The 25,069-nt window shown below is 42.4% G+C and overlaps 1 protein-coding gene, 1 long non-coding RNA gene and 1 other non-coding gene across 4 annotated transcripts in view; 2 read left to right on the forward strand and 1 right to left on the reverse strand.

Annotated features, from left to right (window-relative positions):
* Positions 1 to 24,097, reverse strand: LOC147829784 (uncharacterized). 2 transcript variants are annotated; one of them, XR_015448532.1, is made up of 4 exons: positions 23,879 to 24,097; positions 22,439 to 22,644; positions 15,405 to 15,524; positions 1 to 288 (listed from the first exon to the last, which is right to left on the reverse strand). It is a non-coding gene; the product is annotated as an uncharacterized LOC147829784 (long non-coding RNA). The 2 variants fall into 2 exon arrangements; XR_015448531.1 differs by lacking the exon at positions 22,439 to 22,644 and having other exon boundaries at positions 23,879 to 24,092.
* Positions 21,196 to 21,302, forward strand: LOC147829785 (U6 spliceosomal RNA). The gene has a single exon (XR_015448571.1). It is a non-coding gene; the product is annotated as a U6 spliceosomal RNA (small nuclear RNA).
* A 12-nt stretch (positions 24,098 to 24,109) lies between the features above and the next one.
* Positions 24,110 to 25,069, forward strand: part of Reep1 (receptor accessory protein 1) — a 109,163-nt gene continuing 108,203 nt past the window's right edge. The window contains exon 1 of the mRNA XM_013072179.3: positions 24,110 to 24,282. Coding sequence (XP_012927633.3) covers positions 24,251 to 24,282 — 32 coding nt within the window. The 5' untranslated portion in view covers positions 24,110 to 24,250. The remainder of the gene's footprint in view (positions 24,283 to 25,069) is intronic.

Genomic DNA, 25,069 nt, shown 5'->3' on the forward strand with positions numbered 1-25,069 from the left:
AAAATTTATATATATTTATTTACATATATTTTATGTAACATAGATTCAGTAAAACCTTGGATTACAAGTAACTTGTTCTGTGAGTGTTCCACAAGATGAGAAAAGATTTATAATAAACTTTAACTTTATAAACAAGCAATGTCTTGTAATACAAGTAGTATGTGATGTCAAATATCACAGGATCACAACTGAGCCAATGGTTCCTCCTCTCTCTCTCTCTCTCTCTCTCTCTCACTGCAAGATTGTAGGTGATTGTTTTCCAACAGCAAGAGGTATGGAGGAGATAACCTGCAGGGGAGGAGGAGAAAAAGGTGGAGAAATCTTTTACTTCAAATGAGATTAGACAAATGTGTAAAATGTGGTAAAGTGTGCAAAATTTTGTGGAAAAGCTCCATTTGAATAAGGCTATATCAGTGTGAGTGAATCTGTTTAATGATGATGCAATGTCACATTTTTGAGAAATCCTCAAAAGGAGGCAAAAGCAAGTGTCACTGGGTAGGTTCCTTGTTAAAGTTACATGAAAAGAAAAAGAGTCTATTGAGCCAGTAGGTAGCAGTGATACAAGTCATCCTATACAATAACCTGTCTCTCTTGTGGCCTTCACACCAGCCACAGTTTTCAAAGGAAAGTGAAATTTGGTTTGTTTATTCTTTGTATTTTGTACTTGCTTTATTATTTTGTATATTACAGTACTACAATCATTTTATATGAATATTTTGGGGTTGTAGAATGAATCATCTGAGTTTCCATTATTTCTTATGGAGAAATTTATTTTGCTACACAAGTGCTTTGGATCACAAACAAGCATGTTTCTGGAATGAATTATTCTCACAAGCATATATAAAATATATCAAGAATATATATTGATATATATAGAGAGATTATATATCTTGATATATTTTATACTTTTTGGTGTTTGTTTTTGTGGCTGTGGCAGGAAGCAACCAATATTTAGGAGTGTTTCCTTTGTGTCCACCCTGGTGCTACCTGCCTTGTACCTGTTACACCCTGGTGTTAGCTCACTAAATTTTTTTTTTTTTTGAGACAAAGTCTCACTATGTTGTCCAGGCTGGCCTCGAATTTGTAGTGATCCTCCTGCCTCAGTTTCTCCAGTGCTAGGATGTGCTAGGTGTGTGCCACCACGCCTAGTTTAAATTTTGTTTTATCTTATAAACAACTTTGTGGGAGATCACTATGTTGTGGTCCAAAAGCTAGAGTTTTATTGTTATTATTAATTCTTCTGGGATGGACTCTTTTTCCTGGAACAACCTAAATTTCATGTTTCTTGAAGGCAGGGCCATCAACCAGGTTTCCTCTGGACTGGAAATTCTTGGCTTATACAAACAGCACAATTTTCACATTTGGAGGGAGAATAACTTGTTTTTCCAGACTTCTCAGCCAAGTCTACTGGAACAATATCATTGCAGGAAAGTGTGAACTTCCTTCACATTTCTCAGTGGGACATTACCCATGAAATCTAATCAACATGCTTCAGGCCCTTCTCCCAGAGGCTGGGCCTTTGGGAAAGGTGGGGCAACAGTGAATTCTCCTTAGTGCTGGTCCAGCCCAGCTTTGTGGACTAATAAATGCAGTCCTTAGATGGTCACCATCAAGACTGCAGATGCTCTTGAAGGATGTCAGGAAGCTAAAAAGAAGTGGGGGAGAAGCTGGGGATGGGGAAAAGACCAGCCAGCCTTTTTTGGGCTTGATATGGGTGGAGGGGTCTTCAGAGGGGGACAGAAGTTCTTCTGCTGGGGCTACCAACCTCAGGGGAGGTGAGTCTGGGGCTACAGGTCCACCTATCTTCCATCCTCTGTGTGGCCACCACTTCCATATAGATGTAAATGTTAGAGAGCCAGAGAGAGAGCAAAACAGATTGATTTGAATGGAGAAATCCAGGGTAGTGAAGTGGGCATGATCTGGGAGTTTGTCATCTGTATTCATTCATTCATTTAACAAGCCTATATGGAACTCTTGCCAGCATAGAATTGTGAGCCAACAAGTCATAAACCATAGATGAACAGGCCAGGCTCACTAGGATTTTCCAGTATACTGGGATTGAAAGATGTGTAACTACATACAAACCTTCCAACTCTACCTGTTGTGTGAACAAAACTCCTAGAGCAGCAAAGTAGGGAGTTGATTAGGTTGGGTATAGATAGGATCTTGTGGGATGTTGAAGAGGCTAGGGAGATGAGAGAAGAAGCTTTCTGACACTGACCACAGCTAGGGTAAGTGCTAGGTGGACACTGTTTTGCTGTATCAAGGGGAGAGAGCCAGTGGTGGAGGAAGTAATATTAAAGTCCACATGTTGGAGGGTACATGCTGTAGATTCCAGCCCCACTCTTCCCTTACTCATTGCACGTGTATTTATTGAGTGCCCACTCTGTGCAGACACTCTTTAGGTACGAAGGATGCTGCAATGAACAAATAAGATAGAAAAAGAGGTAAAAATCTCTGTCCGTGTATGCTTACATTCTAATGGGGAGACAGAAAGGAAATAAAATAAATGAACAAAGTACATCCTCTTCTTCTTGTTTCCAGTAGTGTTCTAAGAAATCACTACAAACACGGAATTAATGAATATTGAACCTTTGCTCCTAGAGGAAATACAGTGTTATGTTCCTGTGAGCCTCTGATCATGACATTTTGCTCAACAAAGGACCTTGTTTTATTTGTGTATATGTTTAGACACTTTGTTTAGTATATATCATTGATTCATTAACATTGAATTTGCTACATGTCTGAATGAAGCTTACCTAAAGGCTACATGTCTGAATGACGCTTACCTTTTTTTCACTTAGAAATAGTTGTATACACAGCACTTGGGCACTAGGCTCGGGGCCATTTTCAACAGCAAAGTCACCAACATAAAGCTTAAACACTCAGCAAAAGAAAAGGGGAAAGGGAAGGCATAAAATAGACTGCAGAAAAAACACCTAATTACAGGATAGGAACTGAAGCAAAAAGTAGAACTTTACTGTATTCAACCTCAGCTGCTAATGTGTGCATTAGGAAACTCAAAATTTTCACTACTCTGCACATGTCTGGGTCCCATCAGGCTGAACCCGAGGCTGGAGTTGCTCCCAGATTAGGGCGATGGTTGTTCCCATATGGGAGTGCCCCCAACCAGAGATGGGTACAGTTGGGATTCCAGAGGAAGAAGCATTAATGACCAAAGGTGATAGATCCAAATGTTAATTAGTAGAGTGCTGCAGTGTGTCATTGGCTGGACAGGGAGAGAAAGCAATGTCCTGCCTAGGAGAGTCTGCAGCAAGGAGCTCAGAGTATGACGTTTATGTATGCGTGTGTAAGGAATTTGGCTCAGGGTCAGGGCTAGTTTCTTTCAGTGTTTTGGACAACAGCCTGAGCACCCATACCCATGCCTGGGAATGTTCAAGGCTCCTGCTTAGGTTCAAGTCTACAGCAATCAGAGTACTTTGTGTTCTTGGTTAGGACAAGAGAAAAAGTTGGAAAGAGGTTCTGGAGGACCCTACAGCTTGCAAATAACTAAAAAGTTCTGCATTTGTTGCTTTTGGGGTTGCAAATAAATTTTAGCAAGTAGGCACATTTTCAAATATAGAATCTGCAAACAATGAGAATTGACTATATGTAGGGTATGGCAGGTGCTAAGTTATGAAGGATGATGAAGCTTCCTTGAGAGGCTGTCTGAGCTGTTGTGTGGTTTAGGGGTCCATGATGTGGGTATCTGGTTCCACTCCCAAAGAATCAGCATCAGGGCTTGCTGTGCCATTGTTGGCTGTTGGTGAATACGCCTTTGCCTCCAGGGATCCACACCAGCCAGAAAGCCTTTGATGGGAACAGCAAGCCCTTTACATACCTTTCTATCCACATCTGTGATTTTGTTTTCCTTTCAAATTGAAGAATAAAGAAGCACCTCATGGGGAGAGTGATAATTGTATTAGCACTTTGCAGAGACGTCTCACTGAGCATCACAACAACCTTACAAAGAAAGTCAAGGGTAATTTTTACCTTACAAGTGGAAAACAAAAACCCTGAAGCTCAGAGAGGCTTTAACTTGCCGTGATGATTCTGGAACATTTGGATGATCTTTTTGAAGCCTAGGGCAGTAGGGGACAGTGTCATACCTCACACTGCTTGCTATCTTGTTGGGTTAAGCAATATTCCTTTCAATATGATCTAAGCTTTCATATGATCTAAGGAAGACAATCCTTTTCTGATTCCAGTCAGAAGACTTATTCATTCATTCATTTAACAAATATTTATTGAACACCTTCTAGGTTACAGAAACCATTCTAGGTTCTGAGGCTACAGTAGTGAAGAAAATGAACATGTATCCTTGCTTTATGGAACTTATATTTTAGTGAAAAGTGACAACAAACAAGACTATTAAGTAAAAATTATAGCATACTGTAGCAGCTGCCTCTTCAGGTTACCTATAACTGAATGTAGCTTGATCTAGAGGAAAGAATGTGGAAGACTGTCCTGGGTCCTCATGCTGACCCTCTCCAGCTAAGTAACCATGGTCTCCATCATCACATCTATGATCCTAAATGTGTACAGGCCAAGGAAGTTAGGGACAGGTGTAACCAATGTGTTCACAATTCCTTTTTAACTATTATGAAATATTTCAGTTATTCAAAAATAAAGGAAAACATAATGAATACTTATGCTCTCACCTACCAGCTTTCCGATATGAAACTGCAAATTCAGAGTGGATTTGTAATGCATCAACTTGGCTGGGCTGAACTACATTCCCCAGAACTTCTTCCCCTGTACGTTTCTGCCTAAGGGGGCCACAAGGGATTTTGTTTCTGAGATTTGGAGGACAGAGCTGATGCAACAGCCATATTAATTTTACATGTGAAGGTCAGGGCAGGTGCTTTTATTGCATGCTCTTGCCTCTCTGCTCACCTTGTTGGTGGGGCAGCATCCAGGCCTGAAGTTTGCTCCACCTTTCCCTGTTTTTGCCTTCAGTCGCTATGACTACTGAGCCAGGTGTGTGTCTAACTTTGTGACAAAGGGCACCAGCTTCTTTTGTGGAACACATTTTGTTAAAATTAGAGGTGGTGAGTGATTGACACAGCTTCCCATCCAACCCTGTGGGTTTCATTTCATGCTTGTGAGTTCCACTTTGTCCTCATTCTTCCCCACTTCACATCTTCCCTTCCTGCCTGACTTCCCTGAGGACATCAAGCTCCAGTATCAAAGAAGACAACAGCATTTCAGAAATTGTTTAACCAACTGCTATAATGACATAAATAAGGTCAAATCTTATAACAAAGAAATATAGAGATGGATGGATGGATTGACTGATTGATAATCATCTAGTGGTTTTGCATCTCTGGCTGATAGACCTGTATTAGTCAGGGTCCCATTGCTGGGACCAAATCCCTGACACACACAACTTAAAGGAGGAAATGGTTTACTTGGCTCACAATTTCAGAGAAGTCAGTCCATGATCACCTGACTCCAAAGCAGAAACATGGTGATTGAAGGGCATGATGGAGCAAAACTGCTCACTTCATGGCATCTGATCAGTAGAGCAGGAAATAGTGCCACTGAGGAAGGAGCCAGAGACCAAATATATTACCTAAGGTCACAACGCCATGATCCACCCAGACACACCCTAAAGCGTGCTTCACTAATACCTCAGACAGCTCCCAAGACAACCAAATTGGTAATTCAGCTTAATGGTCACATATCCTATGGGCTTTTACCTGATTACATCCACCTCTATCTTCTGCCCAGAGGTAAAGGAATAAAATTTAGTATTTCTCATTCCTATCTCTACTGTACATGTGTATATTCATAAAGTGTACACAGTATTGATTACTGTAATGTCATTATTAACTTTAATACTTAATAAACAATAGAGGCCCTTCTTGCCTCAATTATTGATTCTCAGGTCCTTCTAGCCCTACAAAGTGTTTTCTTCTTTCAAGCACTTGTATACCTAGGTAAGCAATTTAAGTTTTATTGACCTCCCAGGTTTTTTTTAAAAGTTAGATTTAAGGTCATACCTCTCTTTAGTTTGATGTATTATGTACAGATCATGCAGAATATGAGTATGAAGAGATACAAATTAGTCCATGCCCAGAAAGATGTACTAGAATACCAAATCATCTTCATAATATATATGAAGTTCTTGTGAAGATAAAGGGGACCATCTGGTTCTTCTGGGACAAAAGTGATTTAAGGCCCAAATTGCACACTCCAATGTGAATACATGTATTCTAGGTTTTGTGCCTCTGATACACCCTATCAGAGATGATCAGGCTTCACAACTGTAATAAAACTTCCCAACTGATAAAAATGTAATGAATGAGGTCCCACTGCTCCTGGCCTAGAGGAAGGGGCTCATGGGCCACCATCCGTCCCACCACTCCCAGCCCAGAGGAAAGGGCTTTTGGGCCGCCATCTGTCCCGCCGCTCCCGGCCCAGAGGTAGGGGCTTCTGAGCCACCGTTCCACTGCTCCTGGTCCAGAGGAAGGGTCTTCCTGGCCACCATCCCTCCCACCACTCCCAGCCCAGGGGAAGGGGAGTCTGGGCCACCATCCCTACTGCCACTCCCGGCCCCTGTCCCGCCTCTCCCCGCTCTGAGGAGGTGGGCCGAGCAGGCGCCAACAGCACCCCCCCGCCCCCCAATTGAAATGAGAAAACATGTAAATAAGTCTCAAAACCAGACTTCCAGATCACCTACAGCAACTCTAAAGGGAAATGAGATGGAACACTCTGATACTCAACCACCTGGACACACTGAACTGGCAACAAAAGGGGATCTGGAAAAAATGAAAATCAGAAATAATTTCTCAGATAACAGGAGAAATTGTGCCCCTAGTGCAAGACATGATTAATAAATCTAGAGAGGAGCTGAGGAACATGATGGAATCCCAACATAGGAAACAAATGGAATCCATAAAACAGATGCAAATAGATTTCCAGGACGTGAAAAACTCCAATGAAAGTCTACACAGCAGAATGAGCCAATGTGAGGACAGAATTTCAGATATAGAAGATAAGATTGCAATTAATGACCAGGAAAAGAAAAATTGCATCAAAATTATAAGGGAACACAAGAAATCAATCCAGCAGCTGCTAGATGATGCAAAGAAGAATAACGTAAGACTGATTGGAGTCAATGAAGAAACAGGAAACAGTGCAGATGACATAAAAAAAACTCTTCACAGAAGTAATGGCAGAAAACTTCCCAAGCAGGGGAAAAGAGCTTGACATACAGATAAGTGAGGCATATAGGACTCCAAATAGCCTTGATCAAAAAAAATCTACAATAGGCATATAATTGTTAAGATTCCAGAAACTCAACAGAAGAACAAATTTCTACAAGCAGTTAAGAGAAAAGAAACAAATCACATACAAAGGAAAGCCCATCAGAATCACAGCAGACCTCTCAACACAAACCATCAAGGCAAGAAGAGCTTGGAGTGATGTATTTCAAGCCCTAAAGGAAAACAGCCTCCAACCCAGATTTATGTACCCTGCAAAACTATCTTTCAAAATTGATGGAGAAATAAGATATTTCATGACAAAGAGCACCGTAGGAACTTCATGAATACCAAACCAACACTCCAAAAAATTTTACACAATATCCTAGGAACAGACATTGAGGATCACAACCCCAGGAAGCAAAGCAGAATGAACCCATCTGGCATGACAAGAAATTAAATGGAAAGGGGGAGAACCCAACAAAAAGAAAAAGTCATGGCAATGATAAGTCAATACGTTTCAGGTATAAACATCAATGTTAATGGTCTCAATTCACCAATCAAAAGAAATAGACTGGCAGAATGGGTCAAGAAGCAAAATCTAACAATATGCTGCATACAAGAAACACACTTAATTCAAAAGGAAACTCATAGACTGAAAGTTAGAGGGTGGAAAACAATACTCCACGTGACAGGAACCTGAAAAAGAGCAGGAGTAGCTATCCTCTTTGCAGATCAAGTAGATTTCAAACCAACACTGATGAAGAGAGACGAAGAAAGACACTACATCCTTGTAAAGGGAAGAATCCAAGAGGAAGAGATGACAATCATAAATATCTATGCACCAAACACTAGTGCACCCAACTATATAAAACAAATATTAACGGACATAAAAAGTCATACATGCACTAATACATTGTAGTGGGAGACCTCAATGCCCCACTGTCACAAATAGATAGATCAACTAAACAAAAAATAAGTACTGAAATTCTAGAACTCAATCGAACTCTTGAACAAATGAACTTAACCAATGTTTACAGAGTCTTCCACCCCACAAAATCAGAACACACATTCTTCTCAGCTGCACATGGGTCATTCTCCAAAACAGACCACATACTCACACATAGAAATGTTTAAATAAGTGCAAAGGAATTGAAGTTATCCCCTGTGTATTATCAGACCATAGTGCGATGAAATTGGAGATCCATAGCAAAAGAAACTGGAAAAATTTTATAAACACTTGGAAATTGAACAACACACTTCTGAATAACCAATGGGTCACAGAGGAAATTAAACAAGAAATCAGACAATTCCTTCAATTAAATGACAATGACAATACAACATATCAGAATCTATGGGACACAATGAAAGCAGTCTTATGAGAGAAATTCATAGCAGTGAATACACATCTTAGGAAAACAGAATGAGCCCAATTAAACAACCTGATGCTGAACCTCAAGCTTCTAGAAAAAGCAGAGCAGGATAACCCCAAAGCTCATACAAGGGAGGAAATTATAAAGATCAGAGGAGAAATCAATGCAATGGAGACTAAGAGAACAATAAAAAAAAAAAAAATCAACGAAGCCAAGAGTTGGTTCTTTGAAAGAATCAACAAAATTGACAAACCCTTTGCCAACCTTATCAGAAAAAGGAAAGAAAAGGCCCAAATCCATGCAATTAGGAATGAAAAGGGTGAAATTACAACAGACCCAGCAGAAATACAGAGGATCATCAATACCTACTTCCAGAACCTATATGCCAATAAGATGGACAACACAGAAGAAATGGTAAGATTCCTAGATCCATATGAATTACCAAAGTTGAACGATGAAGATCTAAAAATTCTAAACAACCCAATATCAACCAATGAAATTGAAAATGTAATTAAAAACTTACCAACTAAGAAAAGCCCAAGTCCTGATGGCTTCACTGCTGAATTCTAGGAAATACTGCCACTATTGTTTAAACTCTTCAATGAAATTGAAAGGGAAGCAATACTCCCAAATTCATTCCTGGAAGCAAGCATCACCTTGATCTCCAAAGCAGAGAAAGACCCAACCGAAAAGGAGAACTACAAGCCAATCTCACTAATGAACATAGATGCAAAAATCCTTAATAAGATACTGGCAAACAGAATGCAGAAGATCATCAAGAAGATCATACACCCTGATCAAGTGGGATTCATCCCAGGGATGCAGGGATGGTTCAATATACGCAAATCAATTAATGTAATACACTATATCAATAGAGCCAAGGACAAAAACCATATGATTATCTCCATAGATGCAGAAAAAGCATTTGACAAAATCTAACATGCATTTATGATAAAAACCCTACAAAAAATTGGAATAGATGGTCTCTGCCTCAAACTGATAGAAGCCATCTATGAAAAACCAACAGCCAATATCATACTAAATGGTCACAAACTGAAATCCTTCACACTCAAATCAGGAACAAGACAAGGATGTCCACTATCACCACTCTTGTTCAATATAGCTCTGGAAACATTAGCCATGGCAATTAGACAAGAGAAAGAAATAAAAGGAATAAAGATAGGAAATGAAGAAGTCAAATTGTCATTATTTGCAGATGACATGATACTGTATATAGAAGACCCCAAGAACTCCACCAAAAGTCTTCTAGGCTTAATAACCAAATTCAGTCAAGTAGCTCGTTATAAGGTCAACACACAAAAATCAATAGCTTTCCTCTACACCAATGACAGACTCACTGAGAGAGAAATAGGGCAAATAATTCCTTTCACAATAGCATCCAAAAAACTGAAATACCTAGGAATCAACCTAACGAAAGAAATCAAAGACCTCTTCTCTGAAAACTATGGCACTCTGAAAAGAGAGATTGAAGGTGATATCAGAAAATGGACAGACATCCCCTGCTCCTGGGTAGGAAGGATTAATATAGTGAAAATGGCCATACTTCCAAAACTGCTATATAGATTTAATGCAATTCCAATTGAGATCCCAGCAGCACACTTCATGGACCTTAAGAAAACAATCCAAAAATTCATTTGGAACAAGAAGAGACCCAGAATAGCAAAAGCAATTCTAGGCAACAGAGACATGACAGTGGGTATCACAATCCCCAACCTGCAACTCTACTACAAAGCTACTGTGATAAAAACAGCATGGTACTGGCAAAGAAATAGACCTGAGGACCAGTGGAACAGATTAGAAGATGCAGAAACAATGCCAGACACACTCAGCCATCTCATCTTCAATAAAGGAGCCAAACCCCCTCACTGGAGGAAAAATAGCCTCTTTAATAAATGGTGCTGGAAAAATTGGGCTTCAACTTGCCAAAGATTAAAACTAGACCTATATCTCTCACCATGCTCTAAACTAAAATCAAAATGGATGAAAAATCTAAATATTAAAATAGAAACTCTGAACCAGTTGGAACAGAGGTTAGGTAGAACCCTTGAAGACATTGGTGTAGGAAAGGATTTTATGAACAAAACCTCAGTTGCCCGTGAACTAGCACAATCAACAAGTGGGATCTCTTCTCATTAAAAGGCTTCTGCACAGCAAGAGAAACCATCAGCAGTGTGAAGAGACAACCCACAATGTGGGAAAAAATCTTCACCTGCTCTTCCTCAGACAAAGGTCTACTATCTCCAATCTATAAAGAACTTAAAAAGATCAGACCTCCCAAATTTAAAGACCCAATCTGAAAATGGGCATCTGAAATGAACAGACATTTCTCAGATAAATAAGTAGAAATAGTAAATAAATACATGATAAAATGTTCAACATCACTGGTCATTCGAGAGATGCAAATGAAAACAACTCTGAGATTCCACTTCACTCCAGAAAGAATGGCTGCTATCATGAAATCCACGAATAACAAATGCTGGCGGGGCTGTGGGGAAAGAGGAACCCTGTTCCACTGCTGGTGGGAGTGTAGACTGGTGCAAGCACTGTGGAAATCAGTATGGAGATACCTCAAAGAACTAGGACTGGAAGTCCCATTTGACCCCGCTATTCCACTGCTGGGGATCTTCCCCAAAGAATTAAAAGAATCATACCACAGTGACATATGTGCACCCATGTTCATAGCATCACAGTTTGTAATGGCTAAAACTTGGAAACAGCCCAAATGCCCAACAACTGGAGACTGGATAAAGAAAATGTGGTTTTAAAAATAAAATGGAGTACTACTCAGCCATAAAAAATGAGAAATTAGAGACATTTATAGCTAAGTGGATGCACATTGAGGCGATACTCTTAAGTGAAATAAATAGGACACACATGTATAAATACCGAATAGTTTCTCTGGTGTGAGAAACTGAAAGTGTAAATAAGGACTAAATGTATAATAGGTAATGTGAAATAGGAAGAAAAGGGGCAAAGGGGAAGGAAGTGGGAGGGCTAGGGGAAAGGATAGAAGGGAATGGGATTAATATGAGAAAATGGAAAAATAGGAACAAAATCTTTGTAAATAGGGAGGAATGGAGTAGTTGAAGGGAGGGCAGGGAAGGAGGATAAATAAGAACCGAGAGAGATTATGTAAAGGCGCAAATTTCCAATGATGAATGTCATTATATTGTATACCTAAAATGTGCCAATGATTAGAATGAATAATCGATAATGCAAAATAGGAAGAAAACGTCCAAAGGGATAGGGGTAGTGGGAGGGTCAGGGGAAAGGAAAGAAAGGAAAGAAAAAATGATGAGAAATGGAAAAATGGAAATAAAGTCTTTGTAAACAGGGAAGTGTGGAGGGGGTGAAGGGAGGGCTAGGAATGGGGAAAAAATAAGAACCAAGACGCATCATGTAAAGGTACAATTCCCAATGAGAAACGTAGTTGTGTTGTATACCTAAAATGTACCAATAAAAGAATTTAATTAAAAAAAAAAGGCCATTGAGGCCTCACCTGTGACTAGAGGTATGTGAGTTATGTTTCCGCATACCATCGCTGGCTCTCAGGCAAGGTCATTAGGTCTCAGACTGCTTTAATCATAATTTAATTATGAAATTATTTTTACCAAAAAGTTTTATAGACTGTTTCTCAGCAGTTCCCAGGAGCTAACACATCATTTGTCTCTATGAAGGAAAATGCATTCTAAAAATTAACACAGATTTTCAGTATTTCAAATCTCACTACTATATAAAAACCTAGAGAGACTCATAATATCCAATATCTTTTAAAGGTAAGCTAAAAAGAATCAGCAACTGGGATCTCATCTTATTAAAAAGCTTCTGCACTGCAAAAGAAACCACCAACAGAGCTAACAGACAACCTACAATGTGGGAAAAAAATTTCAGCAGCTGTACCTCAGACAAAGGACTACTATTTAAAATATATAAAGAACTGAAAAAAATCAGACCCCCCCCATTCAAAGACCCATTTCAAAAATGGGCATCTGAAATGAACAGACATTTCTCAGACAAAGAAGTAAAAGCAGCAAACAAATATATGAAAAAACGTTCAACATCACTCGTCATTTGAGAGATGCAGATGAAAACAACCCTGAGATTCCACCTCACCCCACAAAGAATGGCTGCTATCAAGAAAGCAACCAATAACAAATGTTGGTGGGGTTGTGGGGAAAAAGGAACCCTCCTCCATTGTTGGTGAGAGTGCAGACTGGTGCAACCACTGTGGAAATCAGTATGGAGATACCTCAAAGAACTAGGACTAGAGGTCCCATATGACCCAGCTATTCCCCTTCTGGGTATCTTCCCCAAAGAATTAAAAGAATCATACCACAATGATATATGTGCACCCATGTTCATAGCAGCACAGTTTGTAATAGCTAAAGCTTGGAAGGAGCCCAAGTGCCCATCAACTGGAAACTGGATAAAGAAAATGTGTTTTTTTATAAAATGGAGTACTACTCAGCCATAAAGAATGAAAAACTAGAGTCATTTATAGCTAAATGGATGCATATCGAGGCCATACTCTTAAGTGAAATAAATAGGACACACATGTAAATACCGAATAGTTTCACTAGTGTGAGAAACTGATAGTGTAAACAATGTTTAAAATGATTAGAATGAATAATTGATCATTTGAAATAGGAAAAAAGGTCCAAAGACAAAGGAGTGAAGGGAGGGGAAGGGGAAAGGAGAAGAGGGAAAGGAAAAACTATGAGAAAAGAAAAAAAAATGGAAATGAAATCTATGTAAATAGATAAGGGCGGAGGGGGTGAAGGGTGCCCAGGTAATGGGGAAAAAAATAAGAACCAAGATATATCATGTTCAGGTACAAACACCCAATGATAAATGTAAATGAACTGTATACCTAAAGTGTACCAATAAAATGCACCAATAAAATTAATTTTTAAAAAAAGATAAGCTAAAAATTATTTGTTGTAATCAACTTTACCAATGTTGGCCAGGTCTGTTTAATATATACACAAGGAACATATAACCACTCTATAACTTCTTATAAAATAACAAGTAAGGAATAGATGTAGGAGATGTAGAAGGGGAAAAAGAACTCAAAAAGTCCTTCTTTTCAGTAACTTTCACCTCAGAATCATCAAAAAGCAACCACTTCCCCTTATACTCCTTTAAACTTTGCACTATACAGGAAATTTTGTTCTCAAATCCACAAAGTGCTTTCTGCAGTTATCTCTGGGGTCCCACTTACAAACCTCTCTATCCACTAATGTCCCCATACAGCATTTGCAGTATTCTTCTTCTCTTGTTCCTAAGCCCTAAGAGCCTTATCATGACCACTGCCAGTGATGCCCCCGAAGATCACTAGCACTATGACAAAAAAGCTGCCTCCTAAGCTTCTGGCTCATTCAAACACAGGCCAAAGCCAAGCTAGATCACACAAAGGCAACCTCACAAGGACAGTGCCTTCTTGATCCATTCATAGCCAAATAAGATTTATGCACACTTACACCTTAACATTAAAGGCATCCAGAGAGACAGAGGATGGCCTTCAGAGTGTGAGAGTGCTCAGCAACCTCACATTTCCAGCCAGCGCTCTTCATACTACATATGACAGTAATGTCTACACCTTCCCCAAGAATGATGTGTGAAAATTTGCTCCATCTTTAGGAAACATAACCACCTATCAAGCCCATAAAACTGGATGCACCAAAGTTTCATTCATTCAACACAGGTTGCATTCCAACCAAGTTTCCCAGCCTAATCAAGGTGCTGGAAATCCCTTGCTGAGTAAAACTAATCCTTGAAATATTTCCAATCCAGACCTCAAGATCATGTGGCCTTTCCATTTACCTTGGTGGCCACAGGGAAGTCATACTTCTTTTATGATCCCAGTGGCTTATTGTTCCAAGAATGAGTAGCACACAAGGAGGAAACTACATGCTTTTTTTATGACCTAGGCTTGGAAGTCATTCAGAATCACTTCCTCTAAAATATTGATTGAACCAAATAACATTTTCTCCCAATTTCAACAGAATGGGATTCAGGCCCCACCTCTTGATGGGAGGTGAGTCAAAGCATCAGTGGTAGTGTTGTGTTGTTTCACATTTAGTCTTCACAACATCACAAAGTATATGTCACTACCCCCATTTTATAGATGAAGAAAATTAGGTTGATAAAGGTCAGGAATTTACCACAAACTAGTAAAGTCTGAGGTAGAAATTTGCTTCCCTGCATGTTCCTGAGCTCAGGGCCTCTCCACCTAAACTGTAAAACCAGTAGACCACACCCTCCCACCTGAGGGGAAGGAGGTACAGAAGTTTAACACTGCTCGAACAGAGGGCAGGGACCTACTTTTCTGCATGGCTAATATTTTCCTATGGGCCAATTCTCAGGACCCCTGGCTCGTCTTTCTGTTCTTGGGCTTTTGAGGTTTCTTATGGGCTCAATCTTGGGTTGTACCTCTGAGTTTTAACTGTTAGTTTGCTTTCAAGGATTTTGCCCTTTTTATCTTTTTGCCTTTTGCAGGCCAGGCTGACTGTATGGATCTGCATCCCCAGTGTAGGCATTGACCCACTTGTGTCTATGCTGGCTTGGCCTGTGGCTAGAAGGATTTGGGCAACCTGAGATGTTCAGTAGTCATGATACATGTATGGGGAGAGTTAGCAGTGACAGCTGGGCCATTCATCACTGAGGTCTCTGAGGAGGTGGAACGAGCTGGTTGGAGGGGTCAAGAGCACCACAGGACAATACATTGCTTTCTCAGGACATTTCCTTGCAAGTGACAGGACTCACCCAAAGCTCAAAGGAAGTATGTGGTAGGGATACTTACATAACACAGGAAGGGCGGCAATGAAGGAGGACCAGGAGCTTGATACAAAGCTGCTGATATCTTTCCTCCCTTCTCTTATTGATGCATGCCAGTTTACATTCTTCATAATCCTGATGATCTCTTCCACACAAAGAAGAAAATAAGAGCAACAGCTTCTGAGATATGCACTCTCTATCAGAACAGGATTATTACATTTCCCTGATTCAGGGTTGAAAAGTCTCAGGTAAGGGTTCTGATTGACTTTTGAGTCAGATACCCACCCCTGGACCCACCAGCTACCACCAGAGAAGTGTCAGCATCGCTGACTTGACCTCTTGAACCCTGCCTTTTTATACCTGAGTCTTTTCTATGAGTTAGCTACCCAATGCTATATGTACCTCATTATGAATGACCCAAATTCATAAGTGTCCTAGGCAGGGACCACTGGCCATGGGTTACAACATCATTCTGACTCTTAAGGACATTTTGACCGTTTCTCAATTCACACTGTGATCATTTTCCTGGCAACAGTGTGAATGGAGCTAATGGTCCTATGACCACTACCCTCTCATTACCCTATGGTCCTATGGTCCTATGACCATTACCCCCTCAGACCCTTTCAAGGACATCTGTTCTACTCCATCATTTCAGCAGGAGCTCAGTAATACAATGGGGAGAGAGATTCCACAGCATGTTCGGGAGGTATAGCTTACTATCTGTTACTGCTTTGGGATATTTCCACTTGCCAACACACTAGCAGAGACCCCAAAGTGCCTGCTCACTCAGGTCCAAAGAGCAGAGAGGAACTTGCTGCCTACATTCATGAGTCTGATCTATGAGCAGCTATTTTGTTGCTGTGGCTGCCTCACTTTCCCGGCATGGAATGAAGCTTGATGGGGTTGAAAATGGCACTCTTCTGGGCTCAGCTGGGTCCTGGAAGACTTAGGGACAAAGATGACTAGAGCTGGCTCTGAGGAGACCAAGGACACCCACAGTAGGAGGTGACTGAGCTCTTTAGATCCTCAGTCAGGACAGTGGGAAGATGAGACAATGAGACACGGGTCAGGCAGGCCAGGTGAACTTCAGAGACACTGGCTAGGACCAGGGGTCAAGGCTAAGTTTGTTCCTCCTTGCTCTCTCCCACACCGATATTGTCCCTGTCAATAATGCCTTGGTGTGAATTTTCTAAGTGTGGCTAGAAACCCATGGAACACCTGAAAACATTATTTGAGGCTTGATTTTTCTCAGCCCTATTTTGGCACCATTCCCTTTTCATTGTATCTTTCTCCCACTCCTTTCTCCTCTCTTCTTTCCTCCTCCTCTTCCTCTTCTTCCTCCTTCCTCTTCCTCTCTTCTCCTTTTCTTTCTCCTTTTCCTTCTTTGTGCTCATCTATGCCATTTATTTTCCCTTCCTCCTATCCTACCCACCTACCTCCTTTGGTTTCTTCTAAAGCTACCAGTAGCCCTCAAAGAAGTTATTTTTCCTAACACCTCTCTAATCTTGGAGGTGAGAATTGGCAGTGGATGTGAGGGCATTTGAAGGAAGTGGTCAGAGCAGTTGTGGGCAGGAGCTAAGGCCTGAGACTGGGGGGCATTATTGTCAGTATGAAGGTGGGCAAGTCTTTCCCTGAGGACACACAGTCTGATGCTGCTGGGTCCCTTTTTAGCCTCAATAACTATATTACCGAGGAGGTGGCCCTGCACTCACTGAGCTAATGTCACTGAGCTGTTAGACCTTCAACCTTCAGCTGGACTTACTGTTTATTTGTTTTTGTGGTGCTGTGCACTGAACCCAAGGACTTGTGCATGCTAAGCACTGAGCTATACCCCCAGCCCCTGGACTTACTGTTATGTGAGAAAAATGAACTACTGTTTGACTGGGTGTGCTCTTACACTGAAGACATTCTAACAGATATACTGATCACACAATCTGGATTAAAAGTAATCTGATAGGGCTGGGGATTTAGCTCAGTGGCACCGCATCTGCCTTGCAAGCACAAGGTCCTGAGTTCGATCCTCTGTACCAAAAAAAAGTAATCTGATAAAACTGGAATTTGGCAGTTGGCTCCCTAAAATTATAACTTCAAAATTAATTATGAATGCATTTTTTTCTGGAATGAGAAAGGAAATCACAACAAATTACATGTTTTAAAAAACTGAAAAGTGTCACAAATATCACTAAAGTCAGAAAAAATTGGAATAATATTTGTATCGGTTATCAAATATTCCTTTATATTATTTTCCCCTACATATTCTGTGTGCATGGTCTTTCATCCTATCTACACTTGACAAAAATCTTGCCTTGCCATTTATTTACAGAGAGGATAGGAATGTGGGTCAGGATGCTATCCTAGCATGGTTGATTGAAATATATTTCTCATTACTTAGACTTGAAAGTCATAAAACATGACTCCATACATAGATTAACTTGCTTTTTGTAATATTGCTACAGGTTTGTACTTTATAAACTCAGGAATCTGGTATATGTCAAAAAAAGTAAAAACTAGCTATATTGCATTTATAATACTCTATGTTACATTATTGTGTATGTTCCTGCAAGAAGAGATCCATTTTGATGAGGCACTGATGAAAACTGGATCTCCTACCTATGATTGTCCATATCTGATCACTGGAAGAGTAGTCATAGACTAGATTCTGGCTCTGCACATTTCAACTCTTATTTCTCTTCCCCTTTCCAAGGAGTTCCAAGGCCAAGGCCTAGGAACACAATCATATTATGATACAATCTTTAGCCCTGCAGCTTTGTGTTATGAAGCTGGGCGAGTTGGGCAATAGAAGTATTTTTGGAAGCCGTTCCTTCTCTGGGGAGTAGACGTAGCTTAAATAGATATGGGAACCAATACAACTCCACAAATATACCCCACCAAACCCTAATTAAATGTAGTTGCAATTCAGTTTCAATTTAACCAGCACCCTAAAATGCCTTCAGCCACTTTGATAACATTCAACATAATGAGTTTGATTGACAGTAAGAAAAAGCAGCTGTCTTAACAGATTTTAATTAAAATGTTTTGTCTTCCAAAATAAAAGATAATAAGAAACAGGGAGAGAGATCTTTTGCAAAAGAGAAGGAGATCACGTGATGGAGGGATGAGGGAGGAAAGAGAGGGGAAAAGGATGAAAAAAAGAATTAAGATGTGTTATATACATGTACCAACCCATTGTGATGAATGTAATCATTATACATTGCAAACAGGTACTGATAGAAATAATATTATGAGCTGTTTTACTTTTGTATATGTCATATGCACTCATAATCATGTCGTCAGAACAAAAGAAATAAAGATGGGTAAAGAAAACAAGAAAATTATAATTTTAAAATCCTACTTTTAAGGAAACTGCAGCTTCCAGACACAATCAAAATTACCCAAGGCAACAATGCCTTAGGCCTGTTTTTCCCATCTAGACTTCTTGCTCCTAAATTCCCAACAGTCTTAGGATACAATGAGTCTGTAAATTGGGCTCATGCTTTCCTTTCTAAATCCTCTAATTCTATAGACCTCCACCCTCAAGGAAAGAGCAATATTAGTTGCGCAGCATACCTCTAAACTTCGAACACATGCAAATGATTTGCATCCTAGCCTAGCACACTAAAAGGTGAGCTGACAGATATTAAGAATTCTATGAAGAATTCTAGCTGGGGATTTAGCTCAGTGGTTCCACTGCCTGCCTCGCAAGCGCAAGGTCCCAAGTTCAACACCCAGTACCACCCCCCCATCAAAAAAAGAATTCTAGATCTGTCTTGAGAATACCCCCAACCCCAGACCATACGACACACAGTCCTTTCTGAGGATGTGCTTCTTTGATTTTGCTTAATAAATCTGCCTATGCCTCTTACCAGTGCATCATGAAATGCTTTTCTGTGATGAGAGTTGATGAAACTACTTTTTTGTGGGGGTGTGAGTTGAGGTCCCCATCTCTCTCTCTCTTTTTTTTCTTTTTGGTACTGGGGATCAAACTCTGGACCTTGCACTTGTGAGGCAGGTGCCAGAACCACTGAGCTAAATCCCTGGCCCTTGTCCCCATCTCTTTGAGGGGACCTCCTTGGACCCCATCCAGTGACAGTATGATCATATTGATAGGATCCTGCCAGCACCAGAGTTTGATGCCTTAAAACTTAGCTTTATCTTAATGGTAAATCACCTCTGGGTCTGGAGGGATTTTATGTTGAATCTCCATATTAATACCAATGTGTCAAGGCCAAAATTTGTTTTCAGTAAAAATTGTTTATATGGCCCATAATGGCCTAAGACAATGAATTTTTTCTCAAGTGTGGATTAGATCACTTTATATTTTTGTTCATTTCCAGTTGAAACTTTGGAAGTGCTTAGATCATATTATACAAAAAATACAGAAATGTGAACCCCAGAATCACATACAGGATGGCAGTGCTCACACTGTGAGTCCCACAGGAACTGAGATCCATGGAGGAAAGAGCAGAGCTACATCTCCCACATCATCAGTGCAGGGGGCCCTCTCTCAAAAAGCCATGAGCAGGAAGGGCAGATGGAATCCTGCACCACATGCTATTTCCTTCTCCTTTTTCTTCCTTTTCCCCTTTTAGTAGGTGGAATTAAGTGAAATTATTCACTATATGATGAGGCATAACTATACTATATGCAACCCTTATAATTTTTGAAAACTGGAATATAATTTAGCATTATGCATCAAGAGCCCTAAAAATATATGCACACCTTTAAAAGTTAAATTTCCAGGAATTTATCCTAACAAAATCATATCATTGATGAACACTTGGATTGTTTCCAGTTTGGGGGTCCTTACGAATAAAGAAGTTTGTATAGATATATGTTTTCATTTCTCTTGGATAAATATCTAAAGGGTGGAATCATGTATAAATATATGTTTAATTTTAAAAGTAAGTGCCAGACTATCTTTTTAACTAGGTGTACCATTTTGTATTCCTACTGTGTTGGTCAGCTTCCCATCATTATAGCAAACACCTGAGATAATCAACTTATACAGAAAAAAGGATAGTTTGGCCCACAGATTGATTGTCCCCATTGCCTTTGAACCTGTACCAGGACAGCATATCATGGCAGGAAAAATTGTGGAGCAGTGCCATTCACTTCATGGTCAGGAAGCAAAAAAGAGAGAAGAAGGGAGCTGGGCATGGTGGTACACACCTATGATCCTAGTGCTCTGGGAGTCTGAGGCAGGAGGATTGTTAAATTAGAGCCCAGCCAGAGCAACTTAGTGACTTAGTGAGACCCTGTCTCAAAATAAAAAATGAAAGGGGCTAGGCATGTAGCTCAATGTAAAGGCCCTGCATTTAACCTCCAGTACCACAAAGAAAAGGGGAGGGATCCCCAGTCTCCTCTTAAGGGCAAATAGCCCATGACCTGAGAGTCCCACTAGGCTCCACCTCTTCAAGCTCCCGCTCCCCTCCTGTGGCTCTCTCCACAGCTCCCTCCCTCTGATTCTCTGGTCCACAAATCCTAGCCACTTTGGGCTTCCCTTAGTGTGATCTGAATGTCCTCTCTTGTGCTCTGTGAAACTGCTGGGTCCTGTTTGGTTTCTGCATCCCCGCAGCGATGCCCAGAAACTGTTTTGGGACAGGAAGCCTGGCTGTTTAAGACACACCTCATTTGTTTCTCTTCTCATAGTTATCACAGTCTTGTGCTGCTTTTTATCTGATGCTTGAAAACAGTTGTTTCTTAAATGTTTTTGTTGTTCTTTTCAGTGTTCACAATAAGAAGACATTTCCCATGACAATTTATGTTTTGTGGATGAAAGTGGAGGACTTTCTCCTATTTTCAGCTTTAAAAACACTGTGCTCACTCCGGCAACACATATACTAAAATTGGAATGATGCAGAGTAGATTAGCATGGCCTCTGTGCAAGGATGACATGCAAATTTGTGAAGTGTTCCATATTAAAAGTAAACAAATAAATAAAGACAAAAACACTGAGAAAAACTTTGGCCAGCTTATGTCTGGTGACCATTCATGAACCAATCTAAGTAATGAAGACATACAAGAAAAATTGTAATAGCTAAGGTTGGAATGCATGAACATTTTTACCGGATAAAAAAATGGAGCGGTCCTTTAGAAGGAAGGGGAAGGGTGTATGGCAAAAACTGAAGAGGCATGGGCTGTAACAGCCGTTCTTAAGAAAAAGAACTCCAAGCCAGCCAACTGATAGAGTTGTGTGAGGCCCATTGTCTACCAGGCTGAGTTCATTCCTTGGCAGTGCTTTCTAGCATCAAGGACAAGCAGAGGCAGTCCGGGATGGAGAGGTTCAATGTGTCACATTTTCTCCAAAAGAGATAGAAAGCAGTAAAAAGCAACTTTCTTCTCTCCCTCTTCCTCCCTCCCTGCCCATCCATCAATCCTGCCATGTGGAACAAGTTCTTTCCCATCTCTGAGTAGAATCTAGAGTTGGTCCTACTAGTTTTTTAGTCCATCCTTCCAGACCTTCAAACATTTTAACCCCCTGAATTTCAGTAATTGAAATATCCAATTCTGGCCAGGCATGGTGGTGCAAAACTGTAATCTCAGCTAGTTGGGAGGCTGAGGCAGGAAGATCACAAGTTTAAGGCCAGCCTGGCAACTTAGGGTGACCCTATCTCAAAATCAAGTTTAAAAAGGAGTGTATTATAACTCAGTGGTAGAGCCCTTGCCTAGCATGGATGAGACCCTGGGTTCAATACACAGTATAATAATAGTAATTATTATTATTATTAATGAAGTCTAGTTCTGAGCAATAGTCAAACCTAAGAATTTACAGGTAAAACTTAGCCTACCCATCTGGGGTGTGTTTCAGGAGGGAAGCGGCATGGGGCTAGCATCTCTGCTTTGCCCATCAAGAGGACCTCTTTGAACAACAACACACCCTACCACCAGATGGCTAAGTAGTTTTCTGATCTCTGGGTAGGGGAGTGGAGGAGGTCATGGGAGAGGAGGTGAGAGGTCTCAGGCCCCAGTGCTTCCTTCCATCCTGACTTGGCCTTAGTGTTCTCTCTACCCAGAGAGTATTCCAAGATTTTCCTGCCAGCATTGTTTTAACTATATTACCTTAAGTGAGGTGCTTCGAGGCCAGACACACAGATCAAGAGACAGAACCTGGAAGGAGCTTGATAGTTTTGTTCTGCTTACAGTTCCCTGGGGACAGCTCAGCATACGCAGGGCCACTTGGTCCTGGAGAATGGGAAAGAAGTCCCAGAGCCGGGGGGGGGGGGGGGACAGCATCACAGGTCCAGGAGTTCACCAAGAGACCAGGACTAGAGGAATGGGAAGAGAAACCATCAAAGGGGACAATGGGTGAGTTTCCAGGACAGGAATCCAGTAGTCAGGGTGAGAAATTGGGGTTTTCACAAGGGAAGGAAGACATGGGAAAGTTGGCAAATGTAGATGTTTTAGAAATGTATTTTCCAGGGCATCCTGTTCCTCTTTGATCAGTAGGAACACCTGTACTGTAACTAAAGCGCTACAACAAAGATGTGAGTTGTCAAGACCTCTTGTTTCAGTCTCAAAAAGGCTCTTTAGATTTAGATAAGGGAATCTGTATGTTTTAACTTTTGGGGAAAAATATAACATTAGCTCAGGGAGGAAAGGATGTGTGTGTGTGTGTGTGTGTGTGTGTGTGTGTGTGTGTGACAGGGTCTCACTACGCAGTTCAGGCTGGCTTTGTACTCACCATGTAGCCCAGGTTGGCCTTGAACTCTCAGCGATCCTTCTGCCTCAGGTTCCCGTGCTGGTGGGATTATAGGCATGTGCCACCGCACCCAGCTGGGGTTTGTATTAGTGTTTTATGACTGTCCAGTATGTGTTGGGCAGAAGTGTGTTGTCAAAGAAGTTTGGGTGCTGAGAATTTTAACCCTTTTGTAACCATAGAGAGGGTAAAGGCTTTCCAACGTATCAGAGGGAAGGGCTGTGCAGGTGAACACTTCAGGGGGAGCAAAGCAGGACGTTTGGCTGGGGTGCACACTTTAAAGGGCACCATAAAATCCAGTCATCCAGATAAACACTAGTTAATATGCTATTTTAAGAATACATTAAAATGTTTATATTGGCTGTGCATCATCCCATTGTCTAAGACTCCAGTATGGCACAGCGGGGCACCGGTGCTATGCAACAGCAGCCTCCCGCTCTGGAGCCCTTCAGCCAGGCTTGTAGAAACCAAGGGAGGAGGTGAGGCGTGGAGCATGGACAGGGTAGAAGAAACAGCACGAAGTCAAGTCCAAGATGCCCACACAGAGGAGCACTAGAAGGATACGTGGGGAATGGTGGTGGCGATGAGGTTAATGGCAGGTACCAGACCATGTAGGGTCTCCAGGATTGTCAGCAGGGGGGCGCTTGCCTAGCTTTGTTTCTTCACAGGGATGCTGTTTGGGGGATGGATCGCAGAGGTCAGGTCTGGAGACAGGTAAGACCCTCAGGAGGCTAGCACATTATTTAAGTGAGGGACGACAGAATCTACAGGTGTAGATGGGTTCCCAAGGGCGATGTCCATACCTCAGTTTCTCCACTGTCACTTCGAGGGTGGGGCGCCTCGGAGGTCACCATTCTCCCGCAGGGCTCCATTCCAGGTCAACAGGGACGGCGGAGCACGTGCCGGGATTCAGGATGGGGCCAGGGATGAGCCGGGCGGGGCGGGTCCCTCGGGTGCTCTGACCTGCTCTCTGCCCAATCGCCGCGGGCCCGCCGAGCCCCGGGGGGCTGGGGCGCCGGAGCGAGCGCGACTGCGCCGACGCACGAGCGCTGGGCCGGGCGGCGGGCGCGCTCAGTCTGGCGGCGGCGGCCGTACGCGGACGGACGTGTCCAGAGCCCGCACCGCCCGCACACATCCGCGGCGCCGTCCGGGCCGCGCCCGCCCGCCCGCGCGCCATGGTGTCATGGATCATCTCCAGGCTGGTGGTGTAAGTGGCCTTGTCCCCCGGCTCCCTCCGTCCCCTCCTTCCCCTCCCTGGCCCGGGGCTACGCACCCCTGCAGCGCCCGGCCCTGGGCGCTGGGCTATTAATACCCGGTGGCGCTAAATTTAGCGGGTACAGTAGCTCGGAGGACGGCGACGGCTGGGCGCGGGGCGCGCGGCTGCTGCCCGGGGTGGGGGGGGGGCGTCGCGGGCGCAGGCGGCAGCTGGCGGCGACCTGGCTGCGGTGCGGGGGACCCGCGAGGACTGGGGCTCGCGGGGCCCTGCTGGGGGCTGCGTCTCGCCGCGCCCGGGCCGCTTTGTTCCCCGGGTGGGACCGATCTGCCGAGGCCCCACATGGGCGCGCGCCGAGGGGGCAGGCGTCTGGCTCCTTTGGGACTAATGCTGGGGGCGCCGGTCCCCGCGCCCCGTCGCCACCCTTTTGTCAGGTGAAAATGACAGACAAGCTAAGGGCGCTGCCTGGAGGGGTCAGCGAGGAGACGCGTGGAGGGAGCGATGGAGGCGGGGCTCCCAAAAGGGTTGGGAAAAAATACTCCTTTTTAGGTTTCTTGACTCTGCAACGGCAAAGGCAGGTGGGGCATAGGACAAGTGTGAATCTCAGGGTAGACACCTTGGTTCTCCAGGTCTGTTTCCTTTTGGGGGACGGGCGGGTAGAGATGGGGGCAGGCATCTCTGGGAATGCACGGGAAATTTCCAAGTGACAGCCCCAGGGGCGGTGGCGGTGACATCTCACTGGCTGTGCAGGAGAGCAGAGTCATCCGGGGTGAGGCCCGTG

This window comes from Heterocephalus glaber, unplaced genomic scaffold (genome assembly GCF_053883595.1).
Source record: "Heterocephalus glaber isolate CG9 unplaced genomic scaffold, H.glaber_assembly_v1.0 deba00000470, whole genome shotgun sequence".
Taxonomy (NCBI): domain Eukaryota; kingdom Metazoa; phylum Chordata; class Mammalia; order Rodentia; family Bathyergidae; genus Heterocephalus; species Heterocephalus glaber.